This window comes from Fusarium proliferatum (genome assembly GCF_900067095.1).
Source record: "Fusarium proliferatum ET1 genome assembly, contig: FPRO_scaffold001, whole genome shotgun sequence".
NCBI classification, from domain to species: Eukaryota; Fungi; Ascomycota; class Sordariomycetes; order Hypocreales; family Nectriaceae; genus Fusarium; species Fusarium proliferatum.
In genome coordinates this window covers 3,343,687-3,362,668 of record NW_022194790.1, presented here as the reverse complement: position 1 = coordinate 3,362,668, position 18,982 = coordinate 3,343,687, and the positions used below count along the sequence as shown (strand labels likewise).

The window sequence follows — 18,982 nt, the reverse complement described above, 5'->3', positions numbered from 1 at the left end:
CTATTGCGAGGTAGAGAGCACAAAGGCGTTTGCTTGGTGGCATCGGTAGCTTTAATTACTTGAGCTAAATACATGGATGGATTCACTACACATACGTTTCGTTCGTTTATTTTATTTTATTATTATCGTTGCTATTTTGGTTGAGCCAAGATGGAAATGCCGATACTACATAACTATTTGCACCATGTTAGATCTTTGAAGGTATGTGAATGTTGCCTAGTATGTGGATGTCATTTAGCATTCTGTTCTTACTCATATTACGTTTTTAATATGTGCCAATGCTACTACCCCAATCCTGTTTACCAATCTAAGCGAGAACGCCATGCAATGATATCCCTGAACCTTGGGACTTCCCAGATACATATCGTGCCATGCCGTTCCAGTTCTATTATACGTGCCGGCCGTAAATCATAACCATAGCATCATCCCCCCAAGAGTTTTGGTATATTTTCAGGTAAGTACCCTCAGAGAGTGACTTTGGTCCAGCGACCTCTCTCTGTATGCCACCATCTTTCTTTCTCCTTCTTATCCGCCACGATGCCATCACGCATATTCCAGCGTCCAGTGCATCCTTCCCTCCCACCGATGAGACTCTCACCAGCGTCGCTATCTAAATCTCTCACATCAATAAGACCGCCTTTGTCGTCTGTAGTACCCCTGTCAGGAAGAAGGTGGTACTTGATAGGGCTTCCAGCCGTACCAATGAATCCAGCCATGGAGAAAGTCTCGGCGATGGTTCCGTCCTCATCTACTACGTTGACGGTGAATCTTGGCCGGGAACGTGCTGCTTCGAGACGGGTTTGGGCGGCAAGCCGTGCGGCACGAAGGCTTGTGTTAGGGCGGCGTGCGTCGCCAAATGGAGATATCGAGGTCCGTGGAGAAGCGAGAGGTGAGTTGTTGGATTTGAACAGGCGTGTGGGAGACATAGGGCTTGCCGAGCTCGGAGGAAATGCAAAAGGTGTTGAGCTCTCTGGTTGCTCAGAGGTTCGGAATCGATCAGAAGGAAGATCGATTCTCTCGACGGGGTAGCACAGATCCTGAAAGATGCCGTCCGGGTCGTTGAGTGCTCGAAGTGTCTTCAAAGCTGGAAATCCTCCTGCAGAGATACTGCGAGCGAGGATATCATCCGCTGCGTTGACACAGGTGGCATGGCTGGTGATATCCCAGTGGAGACTCTGCACAGTGTTGTTTGCAAGATATGGCATCATCCATAGTGCAAAGCTGTCGTTCTCTGGCATGACGGGTGGGAAAGTCTGAACCAGAGAAAAGCTGAGTAAGTTTCTCAAATTAGACAAGATTCGCGCTAGAGCAGCGAGAGACGTGAGAGGTGTGTGTCGAAGAGTAAGCTTACGCAGAGGAAGGCTGGAGGACTGCGTTGCGAATGATGATAGCCCGCTCGAGGTTATACCGCTGATGTGAGACAACGTCAAGGAGTGTAGAGGAGGCAGAGCGAGGAGAGTTGAGTCGTCGAAGCTATTGGGCGGCAAGTTACAGAGATGGAGATGTTTGAGGTTCGGAAGACGCTTGAGTATTGATGTGAGAAGGTTCTCGGGCGTGACGGTAGCTCCTGGGAGACAATGCACAGTAAAAGTTTCCAGACGAGACCAATCATCATGACACGTCAAAAAAGCAGCTTCTTGAGAAGGCTTGAGTTCTCCAGGCATTACCAAGCCAAGCTGCTGAGTACTTGATTGGATTCTCTGTTGTCTCTGATGGGGTGAAACTTGTACAAGCCAGTTCATTTCTCTTAACATGGGTCTTGTTGATAACGCATGGAAGATCTTCTTGAAGGAGTGGTCGTACGGAACCGACAAGCCAGTGAGACTCTCGAGGTTGGGACACGCCATGACGAGCGTCGCAATAAGATCCTCATACTCGGCAGTTCCGGAGCCTTTGGCGACAATTTCAGGGGCCGGAACTTTAAGTGTGCGGACGATTTCGGCGACGTGTGGATTAGCGCGGAGGATGCGCCGGAGCATGAGGACACGAATGCCCTGTGCCATTTTGAACTTCTTCTTGAGAGTTGCTGAGTCTGGGCCCACGAGCTGGATATTTTGGTATCTGATGCCAGTTAGCTTTTCCTCATGTGTGGTTGGGAGACATGTGAGATGTGCTTACAGTGCTATCTGGGCGGGCCTGTACCACTTGCGGCAAGCTACTGCGATGTTACAAGCATCTCGCATCCAACAAGTTGCACAGCTCCCGCTCTTATCCTCCAGGTGAATATCTCTTAACTGCTCGAGTATATTTGAGAGGATCTCCGAGGGTAACCTGGCAAAGAGCTCATTCGGTTGGAGGGGAGCTCGGGAAGGCAGTTTCTTGATGGGCATTGGCCGCTGATACATATACTCAGGTCGCCATTGAGAAGTCGATTCGTTCGTTTCCATACTCGTTCTGCTCCCCCAAGAAGGGGTCCGTCTTGCTGAAACCATGGTTTCTCGAGATTGAAAGGACGATGCAGTCGTAACTGAGTTGTTGGACAGTTTTCGAGGACGGTTCAGGGCGGCATTTGGCCTCGCATTTGTAGGATCTGCCAGGGGAGTTTCGAGAACAGCATATGTTGGTCGAGGATACGCTGTAGGAGCAAAGTTGTCTTGTGTGCTCTTTGGAGACTCAGTGTTTGCAAGGAAAGCGTTGATGGCGTTTTCTTGAACTGAAGAGAGATCTTTTGGTGAGCCAAAAGACGGCGAGTGAACTGGCCGGACAGCAATTGTAGGGTCCTTCATAGTTGCAGCAGTATCAAGCTTGAGCTGGTTCTTGTGCTGCTTGTCATTAGGCTTTGTTACTGGCGGTGATCCAGCATATGCGGAAGCTCTCTTGGATCTCAGTTTGTTTGAACCAGGACGGCTATACCAAGAATTAAATTATTAGTATTTAGAAAAGCATGTGTTTGAAAGCAACGACCGACAACCTCCGCGAGTCAACGGAAATCGCAAGTATATAATTCAACATGGGTGCTGAGGGAAGGGTAAGGCGAGGGAAAAAAGTCCTAGAATCACACCACTTCCCCATGGCACACGCAAATGCCTAGACTAGGCATAATTGACCTCTTTGGATAGAGATCTGACGTAGGCAGAAAGACGTTTCTGGCTGTGCCTTTGCGGTAGACAGGGAGCTTAGGCGCCACGCAGGGGAAAATGTGGACATGTAATTTAAAAAGAACATCGAGATGTGAGCGCCTCGTTGGAGCTGAATGCGCTAGAGCCGGAGTCGCATGCGGCCAACACCAAGACCAAGACACTAGGACGTCGGGTTTAGGGGGTCAGACAAGATGAGGCGTTCTTGTTCTTTTCTCCGGATGTCTTCTAGGGGTTCTTCTTTGGAACTTTCCGAGGGGTCAAGAGAGGGAGAATAATGGAAAAGAAGGGGGGTAATGTTAAAACAGACAATGCATTATGTTTTCGCGTACGTGGTATAGGAATGGGATGTTGAGTATAGCTGACTGTAAAACAGGTGACGAATAATAATGATGATGATGATGATAATAATAATAATGATAATAATAATAATAATAATAATAATAGTAAAAGAAACTCTTGAACTCACACAAGGTCAATCGATTGGCGGTTCTTCTTCTTGTTCTTCTTGTTCTCCCCACTCCCTGCCAATGGATCCTCATCAATCATAGTAACCGCCCAGACATGTCTCCTAAACTCCTCTGCCCTCTTGTCCTCAATGGCAGACATTGAGCTTCGACCATGGTGAAAGAAGCGCTTGAACTCTTGTCCGTGGTGGTTATGCTGAACCTCGAACATGGTCGGTCGTTAATGTGGAGTTTCAAGATGATCGACGGAGGCTATTTATTGTGACAGGGTGTTTTTGTTTTTGGTCTATCGATATTCGTTTATGTTGCACCAGATTGTCGTGATAATGTTCCGATGTTGACTGCCGGACCAATAGAGTCGAGAGTATCGTAACCGAGGGAATAATATGAATGATGAAGTATAGGACAAGGAAGAAGCGGCTCAGGGGAACATGAGGACTTAAAAGGCAGACGATAAGTGTGGTCAGGGAGGGAGGCTTGTCCTATAATCATGCCATTCATTGGATGCTATCCAATGCAAAATACACGGTCAAGTCAAACGCCTCTGCATCGTTTTGGCGTAAGGGGATCTCAGACATGCAGCCCCCCTTCGTCAGCAGTACCTAGGTTAGTACGGATAGTCAGAGTCGATATACTTTTTGGTTGACCAGGTGAGAAGTACAACACTTCTGAGTACCTGGGTAGTTAGTTACCTTATGACGGAGAAGTCAGTAGTGACAAGACCCAAGACTTTGGTAAACTTCCGAAACGGGCTTGCGTCAACCTTAAGTAACTGATGGATTGTGTACTGTCGCTTAAGTAACGTACGTAGCTCCCGATCGATCTCACAAAACAAAATCCATTCAGAGCCAAAGCCACAGGGAAAAACCAAGATTCATGTTTGAGGATGCGGAGCCAATAGAGATCCGTAGCTTGGGTGGTCGAGAACGAGAACCCTGCTTTGTCCCCTGCTTGCTTGTGTTTTGGATTTGCTGGGGTTGTACTGTAAATTCTTGAAGACGTACAGAGTAAACCTGGGGTTTGACCAACAGTAGACATTTGGGGAAGATACAGACGCTTTCAGAGCTTGTGGCGATATTCCAGCACTTGAATCATCCGTAGAGAAGAATAAGGTACCTTACCTGAGCAATATGTCGCCTCTTTGGAGTACGTTAGTACTTGGAGACTCAACCGCCAGTTCAAAAATAGCATCGCGTCAGGGACACGGCTCATCCCTGTCTTTTTCCGCTTGTAACACCCAATTTTCTATGCCTTGCAGAACCTCCATACCAATCAATACCACGCAAAGCACAGCCAACGCAGCGGGGGGTCTCATGACCTCAACATCTACTCAATCTTTCAAGAACTTGTTGCACAACTACTTACCTACTACTAAGTTATTAAGGAGGTCCCGTCAATATATGTACATGTTAAACGGATTCGAAAAGAAGTGTCTCCAAGGGACCCCCCTAGACTACTCGCGTCCGATCAGAGCAGGGAACGTTTTCCATTCTGGAACACACAGACATCCATATTTCAATAGCATAAAAATCTCGGAGATTTGTACGGGTACCCGCGCTATAATATCGACTAGCCATCCCCCTCCACAAAATGTGCATTTCACAATTATCGCCAAGTCTTGAAAGCTTCGGTTAGAACTACGGAGTACGGTGATGCGAATCCTCCTGGCGGTTCACCGTACTGCGTACCCATATGTACAGTACATGCGTGCATCTTGCGTGTGATGGCTTTTGCTGTGGGGGGACTCGTCATGAGAACCGACATATCCGTTGGTTCTATGTACATGGCTCTCGTTATGGTTGAGGGAATGGGACTCAACTGAACAGTCATGGCATCATTCTTGCTAGTCGTCCTGTGGTTTGTGCTCCCTCTGAACAATGAGTTATCGAACCCTTGACTTACCATTCTATACCGCTACTTCTCGATTGCTGAGCCTCATTACAGTCAGTACCTATACAGGGATACCTTGCCATGGAGTAACCACTGTCAACATATGGGTCATTCTGTTTTCAACATCAAAGATGTCATTTTCTCATCACTCTTTCACTCTGCATCGCTTAACAGAAGCTAACAAACAGACCCATCGCCTGTCCAAGTTTAAGGCGCTTGGTAACCAGGAACATCAAGCCAAGCTCATTTCTGTTGCTGATTTTCCAGGTGGTTGGTCTCAAACTTGCAGGTACATTTGATCAGTAGCTCTGAGCGATACTCCATACACCTTAGCTTCTCCCCCTAGCTCCTCTCAACTAGCAACCGAACTCTTCTTCCATGACGCCAAACTCCAAACTCTTACATGTGCATCAACATCTTTCAGCTAGCATCTACAAATGTTTACCAACTTCTGACTTGGTTCTGAAACTTAGCTTCCCACTCGCCACACTTCAGTGCGGGGATGTGGCCGTGTGTGGCGCAGTACTACACCTCCTTCACCCTTCAGCCGAACCGCACTCTCTTCGATGGCCGCGCGGCGAGATCGCTTGTGTTAGATGACGAGTCTTTTTGTTGACTCTGATCTCGAACGAGTGTGGCTGCACCAAACTGTGTCGTTCGATTCTTCCCATTCGCCATCTCGAGAGGCCTCAGCACTCTCCCATCAGACCTTGGAGTCTCGTCCAGTACCAAGCCTTCATCGGGGTGCATAGTCCTCCCAAATCCTCTTCTGAACACGTATTGCGGTGAATCCAGAGGTGACATCTGGTCCTCTTTACTGAAATCGCCCCTCGGCAATGGCGTGATCCGGGCATTCTTGACCCATTCGTAAATTTGGCCATCATCTAGAATGGACTGAACTCGGCGGTGTTCAGCCTGCGTCATGTGTTCTTTGCGTTCTAAGATGACCTCGTCTATACTATTTCTTAGCACCAGAGTCTCGACAAATACTGGTTTTTGCTGGCTGATCCTTCGCGCACGGCCAATTGCCTGCGCTTCAACCTGAGGGTTTAGGACTGGGCTGATAAAGTAGATCCGTGACGCAACTCTCATGTCTAGGCCGAAAGCTGCCTGTGAGATGTCCATGAGCAGAACTCTTCCTCCCTGTTAGCCCATGGCATCAAGAGCGTTTCAGAAACTCACCTGAAATCATCATTGTGATTGAAAGTGTTGACGTATTGTGATCTTCTCTGTACGGTCAGTCCTTTGGCATAGATTAGATGTTGAACTTGAAGCTATTTGAAGTTAGCATTGCGTTTGACAACAGGCACATCCTTCCTTACAACTTCCAGCACGCCGGCTAAATACCATGCGACATTGTCATTTTCGTAGAAGATAAGTATCTTCTCGTTTTCCTGATATCTGAGAACGCTATCAATCAGGTATGACAGTTTGGCTGATACCGTGGATGTGATCTTGACTGTTTCCAATGGTCCAAGTGCACCATCAGCGGTTGCTTCGACTTCCACTTTCACATCACTAACGCCATGAGCATTAGTGATTCGGTGTTTGTCGTCTCCCAGTTTCGTATTACCGGCCAAGGTTTGGGAGTGGGTTGTTGTCTCGTCAGATGCGAGCATGCGCATTCTCGAATCGACACCTTCTTGAATCAACCGGCCATTCAATAGAGAATTCAGCTCCTCGGGTTTTGATGCTGATTTATAGATGAGTTTCTGAAGTGCCACCAACATGGATGACGAGCTGCATATGTGGTCCCCAGCTTCTTGGTCGAGTGACCAAGATGCACTGACACTGTGCGGTAAACCGTGGACGCTGAGCGGCATCTCGTGAAACGCATTGCTAAGAGCCTTGAGCTTGTTGTCGGAAACAACATGCCCAAACTTAATCGCTTGCTCAAGGAGTTCTCGATCTTGGTCACTGGTGGGTACTTTTTTCTCCGCAAGGAAATCTTCAGCGGTTCGGACAGCATTTCCAATATCTTGCTGAGAATAGAACGATCCTCCAAAGAAGCTCGCCTGCTTCAAGTTGTGCACAATCTGAAGAAGAGCCTTTCGCTGTTTGTTGTGGAAAAAGTAATCCATATCGGTTCGTTGGGATTGAACCGAGTTGAAGATGATCATCATGGAGAAGATGTTGAGCGACATCTGGTCCTGGTACGAACCCTCCAATACAACGAGCTTCTCGTTGACAGGTGGGAATAGACTATTGACCTCTGCGATCTGGTGCCTGATGATGAGAGAGTTGAGAATCGCTCTCAAGCAGTCCCAGCGGCCTTTGCTCTTCTTTTTATGTTTCGGAAGTAGCAAGTAAGCAGCCCAGTCCGCCTCAGTGTCACCAACGTCCAGGGTTGTGTTCGCCCATGGTCGTGCTCTCAGATAGAGCGCTGCCATAATACCAATCCTTTCCAGATCCCTTCTCTCCATTTCTAGAATAGAGCTTCTGGATGTGTTGCAGGTCGCCACTGAACCACCCTCTTCAGGTTGTGTTACAAATTGTGGTGTTTTTGTTTGCGCATCGACTCCATACAAGCCTTGGGATGGAGTTCCTGTCACAATCCACCGCGCAGAGAAATGCAAAGCATCCAGGACGAGAAGCAGGTTGCTCTTACTACTCATCTTCGAATGCCCAAGCTTGTGTCCTTCATCGACAATGCATCGCTTGAAATGGACCTTGGACAGTGGAGATTGTTCAAGTCCACCCTCTTGTCGAAGTAGATACTCCAACCTTGTCTGAGTGAATAGAATGAGATCGAATTTCAGCAAGTCTTCTGCATTCGGTAGTGACTGATCTCGCGTCACAACTAGAACCTCCAGGCCATCGGTATGCTTGCTGATCTCTTGCTTCCACTGCATCAATAAATTGGGGGGTACAACCACAATACTCCCATTACTAAGGTAGAGCCGCGTCTTTTTGAACTCAGTTCCGGTACAGCATCTAGTAACCCGTCGCTTTTCAGATGACTGGATAGAGTAGTACCCTGGGTTTCTTTCTAGTGCTGCAATGCATCTCTCATACTCGTCCCCTAACTTGGTCTTGTAAATGTCGAAATAGGGACGCCAGGGGACTGCATTCCTTGTGGCACAAGACGCAGCCATTTCAGCCAAAGGAGCCAGGCGCTTCCTGACTGGGGTTTTCTCAGCACAAACATACTCGGGTGGTTGAGTGGGCAGTCCTTTTGTTGCGAGTATGAGCGCGAGACAAATGATAGTCTTTCGAGCGCCCATCTCTTCAGCAAGGATGCCGCCAGAAACCCCGTCATAGTATCGTGGCTCCCTGAGTACCGTACCAGCCACAGTATCAATGTACCATGATCCTCCTTCTTGGTCTTTGACGTGGAGTAGACGCGGGTCAAGCACTTGCTCGGGCTGGACCTCTTTTTGTAGCATCATGGCCGCTGACCTCCGCTGATACGGATACAGCTCCGACTTCAGTCCTGGAACTTGGCCGTCCAGGATATCACACATGGCAGACTTTGAGTAAGTCTCCTCGATGCTGTTGATTCTAGGCGTAGGTGATGGAATTTTGTTGAAAAGCTGCAATAGCGACATGCCTTCATTTAGATGTTCGTTCTGGACAACAACTTCGTGGAGGAGTGGCTTATCTAACCATATTGCGTTTGAATTTCCAGCCCATGCTTCTTGTGAGTAGTTTAATTGACCAAGGACATCATTTCTTGCTCTCAATAGAGACTGGTTGGAGCGGTCCACCGTGCCACGGAGGACATCATCAGGCAGCAGATAAACCCTGAGAAACCCATTATCGGAATCTTTGTTTTGAATGCTGAATTGAAGTTTTGCCCAGGATGCCCGGAAAAGTTTGATACATGTTCGGAGTGTCCCTATACGAGTCAAAGCAATTTCCAGGTTATCTGGGAGGAAGGGTTCGTCATCCTCTGAATCTGTTTCGCCTGTTTCTTTCGATAAAGAGCCGAAGGCCCTCCATTCTCGAAGTTCATCCGAGAACCAGTCTGAATCTAGTTTGATTTCTGTTCTCTTGATTGGTATACACCCAGCGGGTATGAAATCTGTTCTTTTTGATGGCATCGTGATCTGATAAGGCTGCCACAAGGAATGGGCAGACGCTGATTCAGGAAGAGCGAGCAGTAGTTTTCATCACAAAGTGAACTCAGCAGCGGCAAGCCCATGTACTCATTAGGGTTAATCGAAAATCAGATATGAGATCTCACTTGGTTTTGGGCTCAACGCGAGGGGGATGTTTGGTCATAGGAAGAGAATACAGGTGGCTGCCTACAGGGTGGGCAAAACTCACAGTATGGGTAGCTTTGTCGCACATTGTTCTCTGTCGTTCCACGGTAGCTCTTACAGTTGTCACACACTGTAGAGGAGTAATCACCAACGCCTTGTGACAGGGCTCAATGATATCTACCATCGACCTAAAACCTATACTACGGATGGGGTTTATCAAGAAATTTGTTCTAACGAAACCATAAGATTTGACATTCAAGTCAAGATATGTTAATTATCTATCATCAAGACGCAGGTTCCCATCTCTCAAGCAGTCCGACTTGCCACTCCTTGAAGGTCCTTTCTTGAACGGGTAGTAATTCACTGCTCCACAACAAGCAATTATCTGCTGCTTTGATAGCTTCCTCGGGCAAACTTATCTCCTGGACATCTGAGGTCATGGACGTGAGAAGCTTCTCACTCTCTAATGGATCGATATGCTTGTAGAGTATCTTCATCGCCGTCTTGCGGTCAGCGGTGGAGGACGCTGTATATACGACGTTGGGGTTCAACACCCAGAGATGAAGGTTCTTAAGAGAAACTGCTTCGGGGGTTGCAATCCCAGAAGTATGCGGCGTGATAATAGACTTGGATGACCCCGACCTAGAAATCGTAGCCAGCAGAGTTGCTGCAAGACACTCGGAACTGCTTGGACTAGGATCTGTGGTCTTGGTTTGGCAAGTAATTTTCCATTTGAACAATGTGACAGACAATGCCGCGATATTGTACAAGCCTACTTCTGTCGTGCATTCCCGGCAAAATATGTGTAAAAACTTCTTGCTCTCGTCGTCATTGAGCGCTAGCGAAGATAGATCGAACCTAGCGTCCGGTGTTGAGGAAGAATACTAGAGTGTGTAAGTAAACTGCCAATGAACAAAAACTTCATGCAATTTCTTGAGCAATATGCCTCTCGGTAATCTCTAAACACCCATATCTATGGGAGGTTAGATGAAAAAGAGAGACTGCGTCTTCAGATTACCTTAGGATCCCGTTCGGTGAAGAAGGTTTCCAGAAAGCTGACTGCCCATCAGTGTGGGGACGACAAGTGCATTCATATTGGGGAGTTGTATCGATGGCCAGATCACTGAAAGGTTTGGGATACCGACATGGACATCTTCTTTCTCCCCGTAGATTGATTGCTTGAGGTTTGTCCAAGCGTAGTCAAGGTCGAATCAGTGCTGCAGGATTTATACTTACTTGCAGGCCTCGGCAGTCGGACTCCGAGAACAGGAATGATGTCAAGTCGACAAAGCCAACTCCCTGCTGGGCGGATATAGCATGATTGGCACCGTAGCCTTTGGTAGCCAAAGACTCGGGATCCTGGTGATCATGGTCATGAGGTTTATGGCAATGCCAAAATTCCATCATTTCAGCCCAGTTCTCACTCGGCAAGTCTTTCCATGCATTGATGATACTTTGCGCGACGAACTCGCTGCCACAGCTGCGGCAGGCTACCGATGATCCAGTTGCGATATCGACTGAGGTCCATGGCACCGCTTGGCTTTCTAAAGAGAAGCGAGAGGGCCTCGCCTCTGTTGGTGAGACTGGAAGCCTCCATGATAGATTTGAACGGCCAATCTGGGCTACAGGTAATGAGCCTATGGCAGATGTTTGTGCCGGCAAAGTGATGTGCTCTGTGTGGCCGTGGTGTGTTACGCTGAGTTGCCGGCCATCCGGTGAGATTTCTGCTTTTGTGGAAGAATCGACTGATTTCAATAGAGATACAGTAACAGAGATTTGTCTGATATTCGACAGAAGTTCTGCATATATCGTGGAAGTTTGAGGAGTCATCCTCAAGAAATCTTTTTTTTGAAGTGAATGGCTTGCTTGGTTTAAAGATTCTGGAACGAGACGCGCGACTTTGAAGATTGATAATTATGTGGCCTGTGCACGCGTCATTGGGGAACCTCTGTGTTACAGTGCCACCCTACCACCCCTGCCCCCAAGGAAAAGGTTTGCCCCGCTATGATTTATTAGTGCCCGCTGGAAGCCCCAACGGAACATTGATTTCATTGTTCGATTCAACGCCATGAGCCTTTGACAATCTCTCATCATAATAACCTGAAATCAGCCAAACATCACCTCATCTTGCGGTCCTACAATGTCCGGGATCCTTGCTCAAGTTCCTGTGGTTAATAAACTACTAGGACTTGATGGTAACCGGAAAGCCATCAACATCCCCTCGGTTGAGATTCATCACATTGAGACAGACCCGAACAAACGGGCAAGATGTCTAAAGCACCTATTGAAAGCAAATCATGCTAACTACTCAATTGTCTACAACAACCTTCAATACGATAATCACAATGCTCATATCCTCAGCTCAGCATACCTCTTGGGAGCAAGTGTTCCTCAACTAAATGATATCTACGACAGAGAAATCCGCGAGCTGGAGGCATGGGTACCGTCGCCCGCTGAGATTGGAGAGGATGACTGGCAAGAGCTTCGGGGCGATGCAAGGTACCAGCGGGCTTTTGTGGACTTTTTTGAAGACAAGCTCGTTATGCGATTCAATTATGACTGGCACCAAGAAATGGAGCATTATCTGTTCACTGGCGATGAGCCTCTGATCAATGGCCTGATCGGCGGCCGTATGTCTCCAATCCCACATGAAGAATATAAGTTCGTCGCTAATATTCACAGTCGGACATCCGCTCATCCATCTAGGCTATGCCTTCGAGATGGATTGTAAGGAACTTGCCATGGAGGCCCTTGGACTTGCTTGTGTTCAGTATGACTTTCTCCATAAGTACCTCGACAACAAGTCGTACACCAGAAAGGCGCCTTTCACATCGGCATCCCCAATGGATCTTCTCACCAAACTATCCAAGGACAATAGATTTGATGACGTCAGATCCGGCCTGTACGACCTGGAAGAGCTCTTCAGTGAGCATGAGGACATCATACTGGAGTACTGGAACGCATGGGAAATCACAGATCCTGTAAAGCAGTTCGAACTGTCCCAAGAAGCCGCAGCTGCTTTGCTAGTAGCCACAGTCAAGCCAGGCACCCATGCATTCAACTTCATGCTCGTGCATATACTAACAACCAGTCATGCCGTCCGAGTTCTTCTTCCCTTTATTCCCGAAAAATACCATATTCCTCTTGTTCGGCAATGGTGGCTCCTGGCCTTGGGCATCTTTATCGTGAAACGCCGGCCACTCCCAGACCCGGATAACGTGGACAACGACCCCAAACAACGAGGCTGGAAGTACGTTGAGGACAAGGCAGTGAACTCTGACTGGGCTACAGATGCTCATTACGTCAAAGGTAAGGCCATCTCTCCAGTTGCTACATCCCCGCCCACTAACCCTGTGTAAGCAATCCGGGCGTTGAAGGAGGCTTCAAAGACATGGGGCGACGTTCACGATCGATACCTTCTGGCAGCCCTGACTTTCGTCGACAACTTCAAGGGGTGGACATACTGAGATGGGGAGCATGTAGTATAAGGATATGAATTCTGTGGGATGAGAGTATGAGAAGATGAGGCAACAGCGCACCTTGGATACGGTTCAGTTGTATACTTTCCTGTAAAATCTACCTCGGATTGATAGCATTACGAAATGACCACTGTGGTGCAATGCGGAAACGAACTTATGAAATTGCCCCATCAAGAATACGCTGTGGCTTGTGATTCATCTGTTATAACAAGTCCTCCATTTGGGAGTCTAGGTGTTTAAGCAGGGGTTAAATGCCGACGTACTGTAACGTGCTTCAGTGGGTCATACACTGTACTGCGGGTCTCAATTCACGATAACGCTCCATCAAAGCTATCAGATAGTCAACAGCATCATCACCATCTCCCCACGGCATGTGAAAAGCTCCAACTAGCAGCACCCCCCAATTCGATCGCGTATCCCTCCAGAACGTTATGCTGTTGCTGCAAATGCACTCTCTGCGCTGATGGCTCCGCCCGCGAAGCGCCGCCGGCGGAATGTCGTTGACGCTTCAGACGATGAAGACGAACCGCCCCGTGCAAACACCCTGACCAAGTTTCTGATTACTTCACCGAGCTCCTCTACCAAAAGCCGCGTCGCTACAGCTTCACCGAGCCCGACAAAACCTAAGATCGTCGATAACAAGCCAACCAAGAATGCTCCACTCCGGCTACCTCGTCGAGCGCAAGCGAAGAGCAATAGCACGAGTCCAAGCGCGAAGCGTTCCAAGGATGTTGGCAAAGCAGCAGATACTGGAAGAACAGCTGATTTGAAGACGCTCTTTTCGAACCAGGCACAAAGGGCTGCGCGGTCGAGCGCTGGAGATAGGCGATCCGTCCCCCTCGAAGATATTATCAGTGATCCTATCTCAGAGGATGATGAGATCTCGGAACATAAGGCAAGCTCTGCAAGCTTAGTTGGCCAGCATGCTAAGAAGAGACTACGAAACGACTCGCAATCGTCGTTGTCTAGTGCCCCCAGCGCCAGCCAAAAGTTCATCAAACCACTGAAGCCCGTACCTATACCCAGGCCAAACGATGATGCACGCCCTTGGTCAGAACGATTTGGACCTCGAAATCTGGAGGAATTAGCAGTTCACAAGAAAAAAGTCTCCGATGTGAGGAGGTGGCTGGAAGATGTGATAGCTGGGCGCATGCGCCAGCGTCTGCTTATTCTCAAGGGTGCTGCTGGCTCCGGAAAGACAACGGCCCTGCGACTTCTGGCAAACGACATGGGCAGTGAGCTTCTTGAATGGCGAAATCCTGCGGGAAGCTCTGGACTGGGGTTCGTTTCAGCATCTGCGCAGTTTCAAGAGTTTCTTGGTCGTGGTGGTAAATTTGGAGCATTAGAGACCGATGCTTCAGTGTCATCGACCCAGAACAGCTCTCAGACCACCCGAAAGAATGATCCGAAACGAGTTATCCTCATCGAGGAATTTCCCAACACATTTTCAAGATCTTCAACGGCTTTAACATCCTTCCGAAGCACCATTTTACAGTACCTTGCTAATAGTACACCCTCTTTATCCATGTTTGCGAAACCTTCGCACCATGAGCCCATAACACCGGTGGTCATGGTCATTTCAGAAACTCATCTGACTACGACTTCTGCATCAGCGGACAGTTTTACTGCCCATCGACTTTTGGGGCCGGAAATCCTACAACATCCAGGGGTCGGTATGATTGAGTTCAATGCCATCGCCCCGTCATTACTCCTAAAGGCACTCGAGCTCGTTGTCCAGAAAGAGGCCAGAAAATCTGGTCGCAGGAAAACACCAGGCCCCCAAGTTCTAAAACGCCTTGGTGAAATTGGAGACATCAGAAACGCCGTGTCATCCCTCGAGTTCCTGTGTCTGAAAGGTGACCAGCAAGGGGATTGGGGCAACAAAGTCGTGCTCACAAAGCAGACCAAGGGCGCGAAAGATGCTATCAAGCTCACACAAGGCGAAGAGGAGAGTCTGGAACAAGTATCTCAACGTGAAGCGAGCCTAGGTATCTTCCATGCTGTTGGAAAGGTTGTCTACAACAAACGAGACGAGCTTCCTCCGCCAGGAGGTGACAATATCGAGAATCTTCCAAGCTTTCTTTCGCATTTCTCGAGACCGAAACGCTCACAAGTGTCTGTTGATACGCTCATCGATGAGACGGGCACAGATACACATACTTTTGTTTCAGCATTACATGAAAATTATGTTCTATCCTGCGAGAGCACAGATCCTATGGACTTGTCAACGCCAATGGACTACGTTAATGACTGTATCGAGTATCTGTCACAAGCAGACCTCCTCTCACCATCAAGAGATATCTTTTTCGGCGGCAGAGGTGGCTTTTCAGGTCTAGACTCTGGCAGCCATGTGCTACGGCAGGACGAAATAACTTTCCAAGTAGCTGTCAGGGGCATGTTATTCTCACTTCCTAACCCTGTTAAGCGCAAATCATCAACCATGTCCAAGGGCAGCGACGCCTTCAAGATGTTTTACCCAACGAGCCTGAAACTCTGGCGTGCCAAGGAAGAGCTAGAAGGGTTTGTGGATGTGTGGTCTACAAAACTACTAAAAGGCGACGATGGAGTAACGAAAAATCTCACCGATGGAGCCACAGCGTTTCGTCGCTCTCATCAATCCTCGAGCGAGACTTCCTGGATGCAGCATAAGCAGCTAAACCGTCAAGCCATGGTAAAACAGCAGCAGCAGCAAGAAGACGATCCTGATAGTGCGCCGCTTCTCTCACTTGGCAGCGCAGCCCGACGCGAGATGCTCCTTGAGCGTCTCCCATATATGGCGCACATAGCTCGTGCTCTAAAAACACCAAGCTTCCGTTTGCGCGAACTTGAGAAGGTGGTTGCCTTCAAGGGCATTAATGCTGCCGATGAAGAGTCTGACGCAGATGATGACATGCAGCCGGGAGAGGCTTGGGCAACAGATAGGCCATCAGAGGAAATGAGTCCCCGGAAGAAGAGTGCGGGTATAAAGGAAAGAAATGTGTCGGGTCTTCTCGCTCAGAAATTGGTGCTCAGTGATGATGACATTGAGGATTAAGAACATAAATGGTTAATACCGAATGGGTGCATGGAAGCAACGCGATTTGAAGTTCTGGTTTTTATTTGCGCTTGGTGTCAAGATCATGACAACAATGGAACGGAGCAAAGGGGATAGATAATTTGGGCTGGGTTCACGGTCTCGCACAACCGAGTTTAGAGCGAGAGGGGAGAAATGTATAGGGACAGAAAGCTTTTACGAATGGTTCAAATCATCATCATCACGTTGAAGTGAGCGTCTGGGCGCGGCGTTAAGTCTATCATGTATACAATATCGCAATCGTACAGATCACAATCTCTGGGAATCCTTCTTTTCCAGGCCAAAACTTTCAGGCCTTTTTTACTTTTCCAATTCCATTTCCATATCAAATCGCAAAAAAAATCCGATGAGGTATCACTTAGTGGTGGAACAGACGAATGTTCTGCTCAACAAAGGTAATGCCCAGCTTCTCAGCGGTATCGAATACGGCGGCATCGTTTTGGCTACCACCAGGAGCGGCAACATATTTGGCCCCTGACTGAGCAACGCGGAAGACATTGTCAATGAAAGGGAACTATCATGCGCGTTAGTGAAATTCAGTCGGCAGATGGATATACTACTTACGAAGGCGTCGCTGGAAACGCAGACATCCTTAAGCTGCTTCATCCAAGCCTCACGTTCCTCAGGGGTGAAGGCAGCTGGGACCTCCTCGAAGACACCCTCAAAGGCTTCGCGCTCAGGGCCGTCCTTGGGGAGCTGGCCACTGACGAGCAGGTCGATTGCGTTGCTCTTGTCAGGTCGCTTGGTACCCTTCTTCCACTTGATGCCGAGAACACGCTCATGGAATCGCATCCACCAGTTGTCGGCCTTGTCACCGGCGAGTCGAGTGCAATGAATTCGGGACTGTTGGCCAGCACCGAGACCAACAACCTGGCCATTATATGCGTAGCAAACGGAGTTGCTTTGAGTGTACTTAAGAGTAATGGTGGCAATGGTCAGATCGCGAGCGGCGCTCTCTGGGAGAGAAGCAGTGTCTTTCGGGGTAATGATTGTGCTGAAGTGCTTGGGGGTGATCTCGACATCGTTGCGGTGCTGCTGGAGGTTAATGCCGTAGACGGTGCGGGTCTCAGTAGCAGGAGGGTTGTATTCGGGGTCGATTTGAAGAACAAGATATCGGCCACCCTTCTTCTTCTTGAGGATCTCAAGAGCGGCATCCTCGTAGCCAGGAGCAATAACACCATCGGAGACCTCCTTGGAGATGATGCGGGCAGTAGGAACGTCAACAACATCGCTGAGAGCGATCATATCGCCAAAGCTGCTCATGCGATCGGCTCCTCGAGCACGAGCGTAAGCCTGGGCGAGGCTGGACTCATCAATACCCTCGATGTCATGGACAAAGTAGACCTTCTTCTCGTCCTCGGTGAGGGGCAGGCCGATGGCAGCACCGGCGGGAGAGACGTGCTTGAAGCTGGCAGCAGCAGGCTTGCCAAGAGCCTTCTTGAGCTCCTTGACCAGAGGCCAGGCGTTGAGGGAGTCGAGGAGATTGATATAGCCGGGTGAGCCGCACAGAACCTTAAAGGGCAGGTTGCCCTCGGAAACATAGGCGGCGGCAGGCTTCTGATGAGGGTTGGCGCCATATCGAAGGGCAGTGTATTGTTCGCCGTTGCCGGCGTACTCCTTGCGGAAGAACTGGGAGATAGCAGCATCGTAGTCGGCAGTATGCTCGAAAGCCTTGAGGGCATAGCGGTTACGGCTGGCCTCGGTGATCTCGCCCTTCTCGAGCTCCTTGAGGAAGCCAGCGTAATCGTTAGGATCGCTGAGAATAGTGACGCGCTTGTGGTTCTTGGCGGCAGCACGGATAAGAGTAACACCACCGATGTCAATCTCCTCAACGGCCTCAGGGATGCTGACGTTGATCTTGGCGACGGTATCCTTGAAGGGGTAGAGGTTGCATATGACATAATCGACCTTGTTGATGTTCTGCTCGGCGAGGTCCTTCTCGTCGGAGGCGAGATCACGGGCCAGGATACCTGCATGGACAGCAGGGTGAAGCGTCTTGACACGACCAGCAAGCATCTCGGGGGCCTTGGTGATGGCAGAGACATCCCTGCGGAAGTCGTTTAGCTCTAGTATCAAGCAATTGAGCGCTTGTATTGACTCACTCGACAGGGAATCCCGACTCTCGAATCATCTTGGAGGTGCCTCCAGAAGCGAGAATTCGAACATTCTGCTGGACAAGGCCCTTAGCCAGGTCCAGAAGACCGGTCTTGTCGTAGACTGAGACGATGGCGATCTTCTGCTGGGAGGACATCTTGGAAGCTAGAAAAGAGAACCTATTGGGAGAGAAAACGGGGGAAAGACAAAAGACAGAATGTGACGACGAAGAAGAAAAATAGGAAAAGATGCAAGTGGGAAGAGGGCGTCTCATTCAGGTTTGGATTGGGCTCTCGGGCGAGTAAGGAAAGGCCAAAAGGAAAAAAGTTTGGCGGGGTAGTTGCGATTGCGGAAGAGCAATGGAGGGGGCGGGGCAGTCGCAGAAAAAACAGCGACAAGCATGGATCGTGTTGCTCTGAATTGTTGCAATTATAAATCTTTTGCAGGGGAATCAGCCTTAAATGCTTGGTCAAAGCTTGGGATATGACGAACGAATGCGGAGGTTGAATGTCGTCCGTACTGGAATCATTTGGAGGGATGCGAGCTCTTATCAGTAGATGAGAATAGCTATATAGAAATTGAGTTTAAGCCTAGGAAGCCTGAGAAGATTGGAGCTTAAGCTTTTTTACGATGATGTCGTGAGAACACTCCGTCATCGCACGAATAGCAAAAAGGAATTTGGCTCACTTGATAAGCA

The 18,982-nt window shown here is 48.8% G+C and overlaps 6 protein-coding genes across 6 annotated transcripts; 2 read left to right on the top strand and 4 right to left on the bottom strand.

Annotated features, from left to right (window-relative positions):
- Positions 1 to 464: 464 nt before the first annotated feature.
- Positions 465 to 3,755, bottom strand: FPRO_00985 (uncharacterized protein; the record flags this gene model as incomplete). The annotated part of the gene is made up of 3 exons (XM_031220359.1): positions 465 to 2,061; positions 2,119 to 2,847; positions 3,547 to 3,755. The coding sequence occupies 3 exons, from the start codon at positions 3,753 to 3,755 to the stop codon at positions 465 to 467; spliced, it is 2,535 nt and encodes an 844-aa protein (XP_031075487.1).
- A 2,222-nt stretch (positions 3,756 to 5,977) lies between these two features.
- Positions 5,978 to 9,477, bottom strand: FPRO_00986 (uncharacterized protein; the record flags this gene model as incomplete). Its single annotated transcript, XM_031220348.1, has 3 exons — positions 5,978 to 6,569; positions 6,617 to 6,708; positions 6,757 to 9,477. 3 exons carry the CDS (start codon positions 9,475 to 9,477, stop codon positions 5,978 to 5,980), a joined length of 3,405 nt encoding a protein of 1,134 aa, XP_031075486.1.
- A 446-nt stretch (positions 9,478 to 9,923) lies between these two features.
- FPRO_00987 (uncharacterized protein) lies at positions 9,924 to 11,469 on the bottom strand (the record flags this gene model as incomplete). The annotated part of the gene is made up of 2 exons (XM_031220336.1): positions 9,924 to 10,523; positions 10,876 to 11,469. The coding sequence occupies 2 exons, from the start codon at positions 11,467 to 11,469 to the stop codon at positions 9,924 to 9,926; spliced, it is 1,194 nt and encodes a 397-aa protein (XP_031075485.1).
- Positions 11,470 to 11,779: 310 nt separating this feature from the next.
- On the top strand, positions 11,780 to 13,106 carry FPRO_00988 (uncharacterized protein; the record flags this gene model as incomplete). The annotated part of the gene is made up of 3 exons (XM_031220325.1): positions 11,780 to 12,269; positions 12,322 to 12,948; positions 13,000 to 13,106. The coding sequence occupies 3 exons, from the start codon at positions 11,780 to 11,782 to the stop codon at positions 13,104 to 13,106; spliced, it is 1,224 nt and encodes a 407-aa protein (XP_031075484.1).
- Positions 13,107 to 13,581: 475 nt separating this feature from the next.
- Positions 13,582 to 16,152, top strand: FPRO_00989 (uncharacterized protein; the record flags this gene model as incomplete). The annotated part of the gene is made up of 1 exon (XM_031220314.1): positions 13,582 to 16,152. One exon carries the CDS (start codon positions 13,582 to 13,584, stop codon positions 16,150 to 16,152), a length of 2,571 nt encoding a protein of 856 aa, XP_031075483.1.
- A 397-nt stretch (positions 16,153 to 16,549) lies between these two features.
- FPRO_00990 (putative 5-aminoimidazole-4-carboxamide ribonucleotide transformylase/IMP cyclohydrolase) lies at positions 16,550 to 18,442 on the bottom strand (the record flags this gene model as incomplete). Its single annotated transcript, XM_031220303.1, has 3 exons — positions 16,550 to 16,705; positions 16,756 to 18,238; positions 18,294 to 18,442. 3 exons carry the CDS (start codon positions 18,440 to 18,442, stop codon positions 16,550 to 16,552), a joined length of 1,788 nt encoding a protein of 595 aa, XP_031075482.1.
- Positions 18,443 to 18,982: the final 540 nt, after the last annotated feature.